Genomic DNA, 17,140 nt, shown 5'->3' with positions numbered 1-17,140 from the left:
TGTTTTTGAATCGATTTTACTTTTTTTTTTTGTTTTTTTTCAAGCAGAACGAATACCTTAAAGTACGGCTCTATTGGCTGAGAATCGATGAGTACTCGGTGAGGTCATTCTACGAAGTATCTCATACAGAGGGCTGCCGTTCAAGAAAACCAACGTTGTACCAATGCCTTTGAAATAGTTATCAGATCTTCATAGTATCTAACAACTTAAAGTGTTCCGTGAATTTTCATGACAGCATAAGAAACTAAGAACTATCACGTCTAGTATAATTAACCATCATATTTACGTCATGAATTACCAAATTCATTATTTACTAGGAATGGATCCCTTTGTTTTCTAAGTAGAAGGAGATTTTTCATCTTGGTGTAATTTGTATCTATTTAACAGTTCACGAACCGTTACCAACCGTTCCGTAACCAGCAATCTATCGGTAGCAAACAATTAAAATATGCTTTCGACCAGCGCTTATTCTACTTTTCTATCTGTGTACCTGTACAACGTCTGTACCATGTTCCATCATGATAGAAATCATTTCTCTTAACCAATAGGAACTAACCTACCGTGTACTAATCCAAAAACTATGTACGAATGATACGACGAGAGTATAATGTGTTATGAGGGCGCCATAGTATGTGAATACGGGAAGCAGACGACAGCAGAAACAGCAGCTTGGCCTAATTTGTAAACACGCTAATCGTTCGGTTATAGTTGACCCATAGAGCAGCATTGAGTTGGTGCCGAACGGTGGCGTCAAGATGGTCACCTCTTACATGGCGATGTGTTTAATCGCTACAATATACAATAATCGTTGCGTCGATCGCTTTTAAAACATCATTACGCCATGTGGACGCCACGTGTGTTCGCGGCGAATTATTTATCAGAAAAACAAAACCCCCGCTCGCAAACACGCTGAATTACCTCATCTTTTCACTTAACGGTCATACTGCGACCTTTGATATGTTTCCACATATCATTAATAGAAATAGTACACTACTTCTAGCCGTCGTAAATAATTCAAGCTACGATGGATCAGCAAAAGCGCTCAGGCTTTTCTCGCAGTCAATAGAAATACCTGCATCTGATATAGAAGCCACTTATTGACACCGACCAATAAACACGAGCGACTAGAATATCTTCTATCTAGTACAAACATTTTAATCACACATAAATGCCTTAACTTTTTTGCCCCTTTATCCTCTCGTCACAGATGCGTTTACGCTAGAACAGACATGCCGCTAATGAGTCGCTACCATCCAAAACGTCGGAACAAATGAATCTCTGTTATATTCGCCGGCAGGCACCGATAGACTAGCCAAGCAAATGCATCGGTTTAGAAACAAGTCAACTGTTTCTCTGTGTATTTTGTGTTCACTCACCGCTTCTGCACGAACGGAAAAAGCTCCATCAATTGCATAATGGTTGCCCACAAAAGAGGTTCAGAGTTAGCGCTTGAAACGGACGTTTAACGCGTTTTCTGTTTCTACTATGACGGTGTTAGCCATAATAAAAACAACCATAAGTCGCTAAAACTCAAGAGAAAGCCTTTGACACTTACATTTGTCACAGACTCCATCGCGGAGTATGTCGAGGACATCTCCGTAGTAAGCTGCCAGAATATCCTTTTTTTGAATTCTCGAAAAAGCCACCTCAATCAGTTCCTCGATATCTTCATTCACCTCCTCTTCCATTTCCGTTGATATCAATGTTCCTATGTTAAGCTAGGAGAAAAGTGGGTCTGATCTGTCTTTGTTGCAGCCGTTATCTACGACCACTAGACCTGTGGACGCTTTTAACGTCTCTACGACTACATAATAATTCCTTTGGAATCGTCGAACTCACTCAGACGTAGTGCTATCACCTTCATCAGATGCGCCAGCGGTATTCTTCGACATATCTGTATGGGTCTGCATCAATTAAATGATCAATCAAATCTGTCCAGTTTGAATGCAGAAGCTGAACGTACACTCCTTCGAGCAGCTTTCAGGCGTTATAACGACATTACTACTGCTGTTGTCCAAGTTCTGCCTCATCGGCAGAATATGGAAGGGGAACATTGTACACGTGTACTCGCGGTTCGACTCTTATTTTTGTTCACGGTGTCCATACAATTACTACTGCTACTACTACACTACAAGTTACTACATGAACAGTATCATCGTATCCCTGTGTTATTGCAGAAGAAGCAACACTCACTTTAATGTCTTTCACACATAACGCTCATCTCCTCCAACAGATAAAACTTGCCACTAGCACAATGATCTTTACAAACTGCATATGAAAGAAGAGTTTTGGATATTCTTTAACGTAAAGGAACAGCTGTATCGGCTAATTTCTCACTGCATCTCTAATTAACGGACGTCGGCCTCGCGAAGCCTAGAACCTGAAGCCTATCACTCCGGATGGCTTGACACCTTTTATCAATAAAGAAAAGGCACCCTATCGCGGATGCCTGTGCCGGCAAGGCACCGTACTGCGACCACTAGGACGCACATAGCTGTTGCACGTCTATGTCAATTCCGCTAGTAGATCAGGCACCGTGCCCATCATCAGCGGCATGCGTGATCCAAGTGCGTCTAGTGCTAAAACTGACGAAGTCGCGCAAACGGCATGGGTATTACGCCATGGGATCACTACGGCGGCAAAACGCCAACGATGCTAACAACTGCTACAGCTGCTGCTACCACTGAGAGTTCCTGCAGTACGGGTCACAGCCGTAATAACAGAGTGTCCGCTGCGCGGCCTCACCACCGGGCAGACGCAGCGCCATGCCGTAGCGTAACGGTGCGATAGTGTCGTAGAGAAACGGCGATTCGGCTTCTGGCAGTGAACGACGGGTGATAGAGGGAGCGCCTCTGAACGTTGCTACCGCGTCGGAAAGGGAAACATCGAAGGCAGAATGCCCACACATGATGGAGCTACTGCACTGTGAGCATCTGGTGTCGTCGCTGTCTATAGCCCCGACAGACAAAGCTGTTCAGAGACGCACACAGATAAACAAACAGATGGACAAACACATCGATAAAGTGGTAGCCATTAGTACATGTATACACACACGCAGGCACGCAAGCATGCAAAGACACATGAGCAGACAAGGCAAAACACCATAGAAATGATGGTTCTACCGCCGCCGCTGTTCAAAGCCCTTTCTCGTGGCTTCAAAAAGCAGTGCTAGCGAATTTATTTGTGCTGTTCTGTTATACAATGTATGGTGATAACGTTGTCATTGCTGTTAATAACGCGACCACAGATACACCGTAAACAAACACAAACAGTAACATTGACCCGTTATTAAACGCAGTGAATATGACACTGGGCATAACTGTTGAAAAACCTAATGGTTTCGTGAAGCTGTGTTCATTCTGGGCTTTGGTAGAGGGCAAGGCGACCCCGGGATGCCGTCGGATAATATTCGTTTACTAGAAGATCATATATCTACAATTGTTTCGGTAGAATTGTAATATCCAGGGATGACCCCGTCATTTTATGCGATACAGGGGGTGACGCAACCACGAGAGGCTTAAAGAGTCGATTCATTGATCTACGCAATCATATTTATGATTGGGCAACGTATATATATATGACGCATGTGAAGAAATGTAATACTATAGGTAAGTAGATAAAATTCAAATGAAAACGTATTGAAAAATGCATATTTGGCAAACCGAGAGTATGGTAGGGTAAATGATAAACGAATAAAATAATATTAAGCCGTGACTATGACAATTGGAAAACGTTTACCGTGTTCAATAAACGACTCGTAACCCAAATCATTGTCTTCCACTAATGTCGCTGTTAATTCCCTAACAGTGGCGTTGTCGTGTCTATATATTTTTTGTTTATGTTTCGCTTGCCAACTCGATAACAGTGCTTTGGTCAAAAACAGATAAATAATTTACGCTAATTCACAACATTCTAAATGGGGTTTCCCATCTTTAGAACTTTCATAACCTTCGACCTATCCGTAAACTGTTCTATATAGCTAAATACGTAGTCGACTAGTTTGGCGATATGTGCAACATGTCAAACTGTGCAATCACCATGATCAATAGGAATATAAATCAGAGAGAGTCTAACGGTTTAGATACGAGATGTAAGACATCAAAGAAAGCAAAAAAAACCAGATCGAAATGAACCGAAGGATACGATGCAGAGGCCGTTCGAACATAGCTTTGACCTGGCCTTCCATGCCGGTCTACGAACATTTATACTAATTTGTTTTAACATGTTATTAACGTGTGTTTTTCTTTTCTTTACAGCTACAGAGCTGATCCACCTGCTGAGAAGCTGAAAGCATACTCACAGTAGCGCTTCGTTCACTTGCCAGGAAGTTAAGTCCACTATATTGAACGGATAAATCGCAGACCACCATAGTCCTTAACTTTCAGAAGTCTACTCGTAAGTGAATTTTTTAGACTACTAATTGTAGGTCGACGCCGGCGTACTTTTTTACCCGTTCGTACTAGACTTCATCTGGGTGTACTAATCCTGCTATAATAACTCAGCACAGCATACCGCAGAGTGGTAACCGACCCTCGACTATGCACTACGTATATGCCTACCTTGAATTTGAAAGAAGCGAATCACTGAGCCTGTAGTAATAAGCGTCTATACCCTGTTCGGTCGTGACTTGTCGCTATGTTTGTTGCTATTGTCTATTGTTGCCACAACGTTTGTCTCATTGATAGCTGATGGACTTCTATTTGCAACTGTCGTTGCTATTGGCCGTCGCATGCAACAGGTCGCAACGTTTAGGCCAAGTGTCTGCTTCTCAAAGGAGGCACTTCAACGTACGGTCTTGCACCTACGGTACTTATCATTATAGAAAATATGCTACAAACCTTACGATATGCAGATGCGCATGACCGTAATCAAATGATTGAAACACAATGAAAAAAAAAAGAGGTAGTTTTAACACTATTCCGCTTTCGAACAAATAGTTAGGCACCGGGACTACTAGTTGTATTGGGAAAGAACTGGCGGCTGATCATTAACATAGTCCATGCTGCTAAAACCGAACTACCTCACCTGCGCCCCCGGTTGCATATTGTATGCAGTTAAAATACGGCGTCGAACGCAATGGAAACGTGGTGACCTCTCAAGACCTTGTTTTGTAAGGCGTCGCGACACCCGTCATCACTATTACTACTATTATTAATAGTATTATTTCTGCGCCAAGCATGCTGATATTTTAATACCACCTAGTGCAAGTGGCGGTAATCCAACTAGTTATAGGAAATATACAGTTGCAAGAAGAGCACGAGTTGCTCGGCTGGTGGTAGGTAGAAGTCGTCAAATTCCCTGTCCTTGCTCTCTACACCCAGGACTTTTTCATTTACAGTGCACTATGCTATATAAAAAGTTGAACGAAATCAATATCTCTAGACGAGTATATAAGGTATGAAGCGTTTAAATTTGTCTAGTACTCAGCAAATCGAATAAACAGATGTTAAAATCGTGCTTAGCTACCTTTTTAACCAAGCGCGCTCTAATTAAAATATGTACACATATAAAGCTTTCAGATAATCAGTTATAGGTCAGCTATCTCCATACAGAGTCGTCCCTGCTTCTTTTTTCCGTGTTTTCGTTATAGGGAACGAATAACACAAAACTCTCATTCAAACCTGTGTTATATTTTACTTATCATTAGGTTACACTAACAGCAGGATAGGTAGCTCCATAGGGAAGCCAATCAATGTACATACCTGAAAGTTAACAAAAAAAAATATAATACCAACAGTTGGCTGCAATCAGAACCATTATGATATAACACATCTTACGGGCCGTATCATTCTATTACAGAGTGTGGCTAGCAGATTATCCAGCAGTCACAACGTATATTTTAGTCAATCTACCATACCTAGCTAGTCGATTCCTTCAGTCAGTGCAGTATCAATGGCCTGACTACAAAAAATGAACATATATATATATATATACCGCGCTATCAGCAACGCCAACCCCTTTCCAAAAGAACTTGCCTTAGTCCAAATTAATCGGCAAAAAAAATACATTTTACAGAAAAAAAACAGCAGCAGAAGCAGCCGTAGTAATATGCTGTATAAATTGCCGATTATCCAGATGCAAAACATCGAAAATGGAAAAAGCACTGCTGCTCACTATTAATCATTTTGTTCATTAATCCTTCCGACAGGGGGTAACAAAGGCCGCAGAAATTATCTATTTCTATCATTAATTTCAGGCCGACTGTAAAAAGACAGTTTCAGGTAAGCTTGAACAGTAATAACAGAAAATTATGATGGCCGCAGAAGGACCCACGAAACACGTTTTTCTTCCATAAGGAGGTGGTAGATTAGTTTCTGAGTGGCTGAGCTCCGTTTAAGGTCATAATTAACGACTGAATAGAATTAAAATAAAGTTATTTAATATTTTTATTAAAGACTTTTTTTATAAAGACCTAATATTGAACAAACATGAAAAATCTATGCCAACGCCGCTTCGACCCACGGATAATAAAAGCATCCTGTTCTTACTGTTATCACGGTTATTGATATATCCATGCTTATTTCATAGTTTGACTTGACGAAGGATACTTCGGTACTTTTAAATAACCAGTATTCATACTAAATTTCGATTCTGTTCCATGTCTGTAGATGCGCGAATCATCAATAGATCTAGCCTCAGAATTACATGCATGTATGTGACCATGTTCAGACGCAGACACGCAGCTTGAGGAAGCATTAAGATATACGATCAGACGTGAATTTTTCCTGTGGGTCCCATAGGAACGGCAATGGTAAGCGTGTTGAACTGCAACGTGGTGTATTACGTGCCACTGAGTGATTTAGTAAGTGCTTCTATGAGCAAAGAGAAATGACATATATACGTGCCATGTTGTGATATTTTCAATGGGTCTTACTCATGACATGTCAAGCCGACGGATCAGTAAGTTCAAGAAACTCCTTCACGTACCCAATGTGGGCCTAGTTCAAGCAGGATTCTTTCGAGGAAAAAGAACAAGCTTTTCTTTCTTTTTTTTTTTTTTAATTGAAAATGTTTGCCACGTAACAAAAATCCTCTCCGAACGATTTCGTCGTTGGTAAATGCCACATCAGCTATTTTGTCGTCTATGTTATTCAATTGAAGTTGCATGGTTTTTTACGTGTTCCCACTTCTATCTGTGTGGCTTTCAGTCACACAGAAACGATCTGTTCATTACTCGCATTGATCTCGAACGTTCGATGTGAACAAGAACTGCAATTATGTAATTTCCAATTGATTCTAATTATGTTTTCAATTAACAAAGGCATCAACTTGATCTGCAATGGCACTCAAGTCAAAAATCACAAAGACCGCAGTAATACATGGCCAAAGACCATTGAAGTCATCGGACAATGTAACATCTATTATACGCTTGCGCAAAACCCAATGTTATTGTAATTGTTTGTAATAATATTCAAGTAAAAAAAATCATCTATTGCCAAAATCGTAGCGATAATGCTAAAGCAATACAGTAATTTTATTGGCAATCGAAATTTCTATAGGAAACCGACAGATCCAGTTATTATAAGAGGTAGATCTATTTACCCAATAGCTGTTTTCGATCTAGCAGCTATCGGACAGCTTCTGGATAACAATACATTTACTGTTACCTAATGTATAACTTCCTTTTGCCCTACCATTACTTTCAGCACCATAATCTTCTTGAGAGAAAGCTGACCTGTCAGAATCTTGGTGGCCGGCTAAGTACCTACTGGCAATACACAACGGCAATTCTGATTCAGGTAAACAGCTCAGTAGTGAGCTGTTGGCCGTTCACGCTTACCGTCTAATGGTCTCCCTCTAGCGATACAGACCTTAAGAGTAAAATGCATTTGACCCGCTCTCCCCATGGCCGTTCTTGTTTTGGGGACGTCGCATCGTAATTTTCAAACGCACAAACATCGCAGGAAATGGTGCTATTCCCATGAAGCGATCGTCTTCGCTGTTCTTCACTGGGACAGAATTATCTTTTGATCAAAAGGCTCGTTTCGTTTCTCCGACATCTTTTTCGTTCTTTTTAGCAGCTAGGTAGAACACATAATCATCGCTGCCATCACCATAGTCATCATCGGTGGCGTTTCCGAGGTCTTTTTGCAAATTAATCACAGCATCCGAAGCTGTAGCTTGCTAGTGGGTCTTTAATAGGGACTTCGAGAGTAAAAGTGTGGTAGTATAGGGTTTTTTTTCACTTCTTTGGTTCTTTACATTTGCCGCAGCTTCGCTGTGGGGTTCTATCTTAGCTCGTCATAGGACGTCCTCATTCGGTGGTACCTTTTCCACGGAAGTGAATAGAAAGAAGCCAACGGCATTGACAAACGTTGTTACCATGCCTGAGGTCGAATAGGAACAGAATTACAGTACTTTCCACCAGTAGTTTCTCTGGTATTATTGTCTCTTACGTTCCCTTATTAACCAATAATAACTAGGATCTGGTACGGAACGGTAGATGAAAATGATGGAGAATACATAATCGTATAATGACGAGGTGTCCACGAGGCTCGAGTATCTGTGCGACTGGAATGGGCCAAGAATAGAGATCACAGCTATACAGCTAAAATAGCGTGATCCGTTCACCTGAACCGTATAAACGGATCACACTCGTGCGGGTCAGTGCTAGTGAAAGTACATAGAACAGACAGACTCAGTTTATCTAAATCGGCGACCAATGCGGTATTTAGATCATAACAAAATCAAGGAAAGGTACAAAGCACAAGCAGCTTTTCCCTGTGACCACCGAATAATACCTTTCCTGCGTATCGCACCGATTGTTGTACGATCTTTTACAGTCACGTACGTGCAACCAAACATTTTTTCTCAATTATTCCTTCGGCAGCATTCTTAGTTCACGTGATGACACAGTGTGCTTGTTGCTGTGTTTGTGGCACTCGGAACACAGTTTGCCCCACCGATGGCAGCACTGCACACATCGAGATTTGCCCACTGTGCCGCAATCCCATTTGGGTCGAACACCGCTTCAAATGCATATTTTACGGACGTACGTATGTATTAGATCAAGTTGAGAATTTCTTGTGATTCCCGGCCAATTTGCGGTAAAAAACATTAAGAGACAACATCAAATGGCGCTCCTTGGACGAGCCCCCTGCCACTTACAATTTATCGTTGCTGCTTGGAGATGAGCTGCTGTTCTACTACATCGTATTTTAAATAATGCTATAGGTAAAAGAGCTGGTCACTCGGTACACCGGGCAGACGAGCTATTTTTTGTAGTATTTGTCAACGGAGGTAACACCTGAATCAGTAAGTTGGAGAGTTACGAAAAAAGGTTCTTTTTTCGTGCAACAGCAGCCGCGAGTCACGCACTAATCGAAACAGATCTTGCGAGACGTCAATAATGAATAAAAATGATTTTACGAGTTCTACGCTAATGAACTATTAATACTGTTGGTTGATAAAAAAAATCAACTCTGAAGCTAGTGCGAGGATAATTCAGCAAAGGTCAGGTCTTTATACGAAGACGGGGACACTATACGGTGTTCCCGATACGTGATCTTGCTGCCGGTATTTAATCAGCATGACGGGAGGATCGAAAATTCAATCAAGGGTGCGACATTAACCTCTAACGAGAGTAGACATACATGCAGATACTGTTATTACATAATAACGTGCTGTTGTTTAACAATAATTATATGGTTTCAATTGTAGAGCCATCTACTTTCCAATCTCACACACTTTTTAACTGTGAAAGTTCTGTTTGACAGACGTAGCTTCGAAAATCTTATAAATGTTCGGCCTTAATAGAGCCTTCATCAATTAGGCAATCTCGTCGACCTCTTTCTTGTCTCACCGAAAAGAGGAACGTCCTGCTTACCAACACAGGATTCAACGCGATAACTAGAACGCATTGTCTTCATACGGCTGTCGTGTACAGCCACGTATAACTCGTTCAGCGATTTTCAACAAATTCTCACCAGCTATACCGAACAGATAGATCATAGACGGACATTAGCAAAACAATTAATACTGGAGAGATATGAATCGAGAAAACGAATAGGCCTATTTGTGTGAGGACACGTGCTGCCTGTGCGACGGCGACTAAATATGCTTAGAATCATGGTGAAGATAATATATATATATATATATATATATATATATATATATATATATATATATATAAAATGCTCTACACTTCGATGCTATACAAACAGACGCATCGTGCTTGTGTGGAATACTTGGTCATGCCATAGCTTCGAAAAAGATCTTATTCGTTCGGTCGCATCAATGTCTGCCGTAGTTACTGATGCTTTCGTTTTTTAGCAGACATAAGTAAGCCACTAAATTAGTGAGTATATATTCTGCTAATACAAATGGACGTCAAATGACATCGGACAATGCCGGAGGACAGATAAATTAATGGCTACTGTAAAGTCAAGTGTCGCTCGATCAGCTGAAAAAGGTTGGCTGCTAGTTAAAATTGTCCTAGACCCAGTAGGATTTGTTTAGTTTGTGTCGCCGAGTAAGTTTGCCGAACGCGATTGATCAAAATAGGCTGATATACCTGACCTGCTTCTACCCAACTTGGATGTATTATTTTGAGAAGCTACGACAGAGGATACGGCTGCCTGCGGTAGGTTCGAGGCAAATTCCTGTTATTGATAATAATAACATCGGAAAGAGATGATCAAGGAACGCAGGTAGGGCACAAGACGTTCAGAAGTACTCACATGCCAGTTGTGACCTCTCTTCGTACCAGTTATCTACCACAATACTTCTTACCATTATCACTATAATTATTATATTATCATAGTGCGTGATTTTCAATTATATCTTAACTAGAATCGGCATTGCGGCAATGTAGCGATAGTGGATCGGCCAGAAACGCGTCTCAGTCGTTATCATGATCATTTTAAAATACGCGGCCACGATAGTCTTTTGTTTTCTATTTTCCTCTTGTCACTTGTCTATTCAATGAGTCATGGTATTAATATCTCATTTTATCACTGCTCTCCCTGCCGCGATATGCTCCTCTCACAAGGTTTTCACCAGTGCCTCGGTTCGCTTGCTTACCGATTGCACCTCATTATTAACGAACTTGCTGTAATTAAACAACTCTCAAGGTCACCATCGTTTTGATCTAGTAAATTGTGCTATGATATTCACGAACGGCGTGACGCATCAGGAGTTCTCGTCACACCAACATGGCCAATAGATACCGTACGATGCCGTTGGTGCTGCTGCTGCTGCTGCTGCTACGAGACGCGTTATGGAACAGAGAAGTAACGTCGCGCCTGTGCTAGATAGTATTTTCAAGGGAAAAGCAAACGGGAATTGTGGCGTAGACAACTGGTATCTGCGTAATCGATTGATGTAAACGTCGATTATTTACGTTATAGTATACAGATCGGCTATAGGGGAAGCGAAGCAAGTTGAAGTTGTCTTGTTTTAGTCGACTGCACCATCGATGAAGACACTTGCGAGATGGGGGTATGACATCGAATACATGAAGCTTCTTTGTTTTTAACGATAGGCCAGCAAACGACGAGCGAGCTAACGATAAGGACCGATTCGCGTACTGCTAAAAATTGGTGCATATCGATTTTTTTTATCGTACCTTTCTTTGATCCTACTGAGACCAAAGTTGATTTTTCTCTTAAACATTTATAATTCAATCGATTTTAGCACGTACTTACTAAATACGGATATTGTTCGCAAAAATAAAGGAATTTCACTGAGGTATTAGTTATTACAGCCTATACATATCCATATCTACTTTCACGTCTTGCAGAAGCTGATTCACGCATCGAATGAATCTACCCAAGCGGAATAGGGCCATTAGAATACTTCTGTTATGGTACAATCAGCCAAAAACCTTTAACACTACCGACTTTGCCCAAACTTAACTTTTATCGAAGCTACTTCATCCGTCGTTACATCCGCGAATATCTACGTGGAGCCCTTCCGTAAATTCATGCCACTCTATCTAATACGGATTTTGTCACTGGTCGAGCTCTTTGATATAATTGAAGATTTATTCGGCGCCATCATTACCTAGCAATCCTTCACATATAGAGAAATGCGAGGCAGCCGCCATAATTGCCGTTAGTACATCTTCGCCCATGCCAAGTTGCTTCCGGTAAAAATAAACAGATGCCCAATCCATCTAACTGCGGACGTATACCTTCCTAACTTTAACTAGTTGTCGTTTTTTTAACATTTTTTCCTCAACATATTTTTGTAAAATCGCATTCTTAATTACATCTATCGTCACCTTCAACGCTATCGTTTATTATGAAGATGTTTAATATAATACCATGCTGCCCCTTTTTATGATCAACTAAAAATTAACAAACCCGACAGTGGGTAACCATGCTGATGATCGAGACGACTCTATTGTAACTCACTACATACTTACCACCTTTAGTTAATAGTAGGTAAACACAGGAACCGTAGCGAGACAATCGCTCGTTGCTCCAGCTGAGGAAATACACAAAAAAGTGAACATATGGAAGAAGTTCCAATCTAGCTAAATGAAGTACGCCTGCAGGCGTAGTACTAATATGCTAAGCATGGGGAAGCACTGACACCCTATTACCTATTACGGGTAAGCTATAAAGAGCTGAGAAAGCAATCTGTGGATGTATTCAAGGGCAAGTTTATTGAATGGAATGATATCCACGTATCCGCTCTTCAGCCTGTCAAATACGTCTCATCTAACAATATCGAATCACGCTCCAATTAGAACTCAACGTTTGGCATCTCGTAGTTTTGCCAATTAAATATCAATCTTTAAAAATCCATTCTATCGGGTATAGAGGAAACAAGAAGTAAACTACACTTTTACCTTTTATCATTTAATGTAGTCTTCCATTTGTTTTCATTGTTATCATTACTATGACAGTTAACTCAAAGTAATTGAGATGGCTTCCCAGTTCAATCACTTCATCAACTCGTTGTTAATGTTGACCTTCCATATTTTGCTTTCATCTGCTTCATCAGCCAGATCCTCCTTCCTAATTTACGTATCAATCACAGAAGCACGCTTATGTATAGCTGAACGTTTCCCGTAGCAGTGGAACAATATGATCATATCGTCGTTAGTTTTCTTCTTTCCGCATAGGACGTAACCGTTCGTAACCACTTTGAGTGGATGGGCTTACTTGGGGTGCCTTGGCGTGGTCTTAGGTATCGGTCGGCGCGAATTTTCTAGGGAAAAGTGGTGAGCATGCGCACGGGCCCTAGATTCTATATCGTTGCCACAAGTGCCGGGGTGATTAGGAACCACAACTAAAATCGATCGGTTAACACGATGTTCCTCAGAGGAAACTTCACAAAGAACACAAAAGAATCGGCGCATCGATTGAATGAAGACATCAACATGTGTGCATATATATATATATATATATATTCATACCTATTCTTCCCTGTCTTCATCCTCTGGTAGAACATTAATACAATAATAGTAAATAGGGTTTCTGCGCTCTGGTGACAACTTGACCAGATGTCGAGTTCGTCAGCAGACGCGAAAGCGACTGATGACCAATAGACAAGAGAAAGCTTGTTTGTCTTTATACTGTTGCAAAAGATTGAGATGCTACGAGTAGACTACGTTAAACGCGAAGATTGATGGCTACCCATGACAGAAAAAAAAATTAGCTAATGCTTGGCCATATTCCGAGCATCTACTATTTACTACAGAAAGGAAAGGCCGAACGAAGGGACAGATTTAAGCTGATATAAAGAAAGAAATGACAGCGATCCTCATAAATTTATTGAAACAAAGCAAAGTTAACGATGTTTTTATGCAACATTAGCTGCGAGTGTCACAGTTGCTGCCACGCACAGATACATGCACGTAAATAAGAACAGGATCCCTTGTCAGCATAACAGTGAGTAAAACAATTAACATAATCAGATAAAAATGGCAAACAACCGCACCAACGTGGCGCGTAACGACACAAATCTTTACACCCATAGGCCAAACAACCGATATGAGGATACTCGATATGGGATAAAACTTTCCACCTTTCTCTCGCCGGAAAAATGTCGACACCATGATCAGACAAAGAGACAGGCAGGCACGTAGGCCTCGTTCGAGCTTTTACTAACGCTGTTCAAATCAACAAAAAAACAAAAACAACTTGATCGACAAGCACGACGACAAAACTCAGTTAGAACTCGGATGTGGAGAATTTGAATATCTTAATAGCAAATCGGCGCATATAATAAATGTAAGCGCATGTCTCTATTTCGATTAGTTACTACTATCAGCTTGATCAACTGGCAGCGTTCGGGTTTGTGAGCAAGTAAAACAAGCAGACAATTGTTAAAACTCACAGTTATTTGTAATGTATTAGGCGATACCAAGAGCATCTATAGAATAGACACAAAAAAACGCGACCTTTATCGAATTCTATGGCCGCGAATAAGGAGTCGATTGAGCAAATCGTTGCTACCTAAGAAGTTATTGTTTTGCCCTTTGATTTAAGGATAGCATGTAAACATATCTTCCTCTTAAAACATGTCCTTCTACCTGTTTTTAAACTTAGGTAATTACAGTTGTTTGAAATCATCTTTCTTGCTTGCCCTCATTTGCTCCTTTCGGCGGCCTTTGGTATTTTCGATACAGCAAAAGGACAAGTGCGGCCTAAGAAGTTATAGATAGCACAGCAATAGTCGCACGTCGAATTGGCCGGGATCGGCGTGACTCGACGTGACGGAGGCACAGACGTCGCACGAGAGCGAACATTACATAAGGTTCTTATTCGTCTTATTCAGAGCTAGACACAGTTTACTTGACTGAATCAGCATCCGAACCTCGCTGACATAGCGCAGCGGTCGGCCTGACGCAGATGCTGCGATGTGATGTCTCAGCAGCAGTTAGCTGTATGGCCCTTGACGAGAAGGGCAGCTGGGGAGCAAATGGGGTTGTTGCCCACTTTACGTTAATGTGCCTACATGTTTATTTCTGGTTCGTGGCGTCTAACGTAAGTTTCTAACAAAGAAAAATTCTTTTCTCGCCTTTTCCCCATGCTTTTTGCAACAGTTAATAATAATAATCGTAATAACTATAGTAATCATCATCATCATCATCATCATAGTCACAGTGTCAGTAAACGTTTAAATAACAATAATAGTATTGTAATAACAGCAGCAGCGACGACTAATACTTCTCCCGTCCCCGTTTCACTAGCGCCACGATCACAACAAAAAAAAAAAATGAAGGGGAAGAGGTCTATCCGCAAAGGTCAAAACATTTTTTTGCGTTTCTGTTAATGAAGGTAACAGCAGCGAAAAAGAGCATACGTTTCGCAATTCTAATAGCAGAAACGGCAACAACAAAAACAACAGTAAAAGCTATGAAAATGAGCTTCGTGCCGTAAAGCCAAACGTGCGCCTTTTAATAACAGAAGAACTTTTGCCTATCAATGAGTCAGCAACACTAACCTGACGATACGTTGGGCTAATTGCGATGACCAAAATACCCCAGTTGAAAGATAACAAGCACTTCATGACAAACAAGCGAGAGGGCTAGTGTTTATTACTGGCTGTGTGGTCAACCTATAACCCTTGCTGTGCTTTCAATTATTTTATCATTAGTTACGTCGTACACAGACTGTGTACGTCCTGCAAAATTGTGCACAAAACCCTTCGAAAGATATCCGCCACTAATATTGGAATCGGCTAGTTATCTAGCGGTCGCAAGTCTTCACGCGGTAACGGTGCAGTAACGAGCGAGAAGTTTGCTCTAGATCTATTCTAGGATTTAAGTTCAACTATTCATCTTGTCGTTTGTATTTTTCATCTTGCTAAAATTGCTAAAACATAACTTTAATCGCTTTAGAACGCTCTGGTATGACATAGCATCATCACATGAGTATACGGCGTCAACGTTTACCTACGTCGTCATTCGGTCATGATTGTTAAGGTAATGGAAAAAGCAAAGAGCTGTCATTGAAATAAGCTTTGCGCCACCGCATTGATAACTGTTTCAACTTCAATTTGCCTGGTTCTCCTATTAATATCATAACTATTATTGTTTTTATATCAGTGTGTTGTATTAAAATAAACACTATCGTTTATATATATATATATATATATATATATATATATATATATGTAATGAGAAAAGACACTTTCACTTTCAAGGTAACTATTTGCAGAAGTTACATAGTTTAACTTGACAAAACCTTACAGTAAATTAGTTATTGTTTTAGCTTAGGAAGTTCAGTGACAGATGCAATCGAGCTGTATAATAAAGCCGCAAGAAGTTGATTAAGTTCAGCCGTTGCTAGCGTTTTTACGTGCATCTGTGTTACTAACAGCAGAGCTCGATTTGTATGTTAAAACGGTCGTTTTCGCATCAGCTTTTTGAACTATAGAAAGATCAACACACGAACCCTGCACCGCTTCAAATCAGACCGGGTTTGCGATCAGCGCTTAGCTCAATAACTTCTTGGTTGAATTAAATATACTATCGTGTTTAGACGATGAAAAACACGTACGTATCTTCCTTTTGAATATAACATAATTTTACTACGATCACTCATTGACTGTTCCCATACATTAAATCATCGGCTATTATCGATAGAGAAGCAGCTTCTAGAAATCTTAAAACTTAAAGGCAGGGTACAAGTTTCTTCCAACTACGATTTTAATTAGGAACTTTTAGTACAGAATGTCATAATATTCAGAGTTGTTCTAAAAGGGAGAAGAAGCTATCTATGTTTTAATACAATGAAGTTCTCACCCTTAGCTATTAGCGTACAATTGAATTTTTTTTTACACACTCATTTTTTAATCGTTGTGAATTTACTTATTATATTTGCTAATTAGATTCTTTCAAATCCAGCGACTAACCTCATATGACTAGTAAGGCATTTATACTTTTTTTTTTCGCACAATGTAGTAACCTGGTCGGCTGGATACAGCTCTCGACAAAAAATTGCTAAGAAGTTTTTCTATATATATATATATATATAGAAAAAGCATTTACCGACAGATAGGTTACGTTGACAAATATGTTACAATCAATTCTACTACATGTGTGCGTATGTATGTGATATATTATTTTTTTTGCGCAAACGTTTTCGGCAGAAGACTATCCTAAACAACAACAATTAATGCGAAAAGCTTCGGTATTTGACCAAAGTTATATGGCCCGCAATAGGCTCTCGGAAGTCTGCGT

General features: G+C 40.4%; 1 protein-coding gene and 1 long non-coding RNA gene across 18 annotated transcripts in view; one reads left to right on the top strand and one right to left on the bottom strand.

Annotated features, from left to right (window-relative positions):
• LOC111254899 (uncharacterized) overlaps positions 1 to 13,059 on the top strand; it is a 31,064-nt gene extending 18,005 nt beyond the window's left edge. Inside the window, exons 7-11 of the long non-coding RNA XR_002675266.2 lie at positions 3,495 to 3,608; positions 4,257 to 4,395; positions 6,609 to 10,649; positions 10,991 to 11,540; positions 11,741 to 13,059. This is a non-coding gene — a long non-coding RNA (uncharacterized LOC111254899). The remainder of the gene's footprint in view (positions 1 to 3,494; positions 3,609 to 4,256; positions 4,396 to 6,608; positions 10,650 to 10,990; positions 11,541 to 11,740) is intronic.
• The window catches only part of LOC111254236 (trafficking kinesin-binding protein 1-like), a 112,159-nt gene that overhangs the window by 39,384 nt on the left and 55,635 nt on the right, over positions 1 to 17,140 (bottom strand). The window contains exons 3-4 of one of the 17 annotated variants that reach the window (XM_086975585.1): positions 12,797 to 13,278; positions 12,368 to 12,429 (exon numbers count right to left, since the gene is read on the bottom strand). The exons of 15 other annotated variants lie outside the window; for them this stretch is intronic. Coding sequence is in view for 1 of the 2 variants with exons in the window: in XM_086975581.1 (XP_086831707.1) it covers positions 1,556 to 1,688 (133 nt within the window). In the remaining variant the exon portion in view is untranslated. Of the gene's footprint in view, positions 1 to 1,555; positions 3,430 to 12,367; positions 12,430 to 12,796; positions 13,279 to 17,140 lie in introns of those variants that run through there. One more of the 17 variants, XM_086975581.1, reaches the window with a different exon arrangement.

Source organism: Varroa destructor, unplaced genomic scaffold, assembly GCF_002443255.2.
Source record: "Varroa destructor unplaced genomic scaffold, Vdes_3.0 BEIS01000007.1, whole genome shotgun sequence".
In the NCBI taxonomy this organism is placed as follows: domain Eukaryota; kingdom Metazoa; phylum Arthropoda; class Arachnida; order Mesostigmata; family Varroidae; genus Varroa; species Varroa destructor.
The sequence above is the reverse complement of the archived record's forward strand: the minus strand, read 5'-3'. Positions and strand labels throughout refer to the sequence as shown.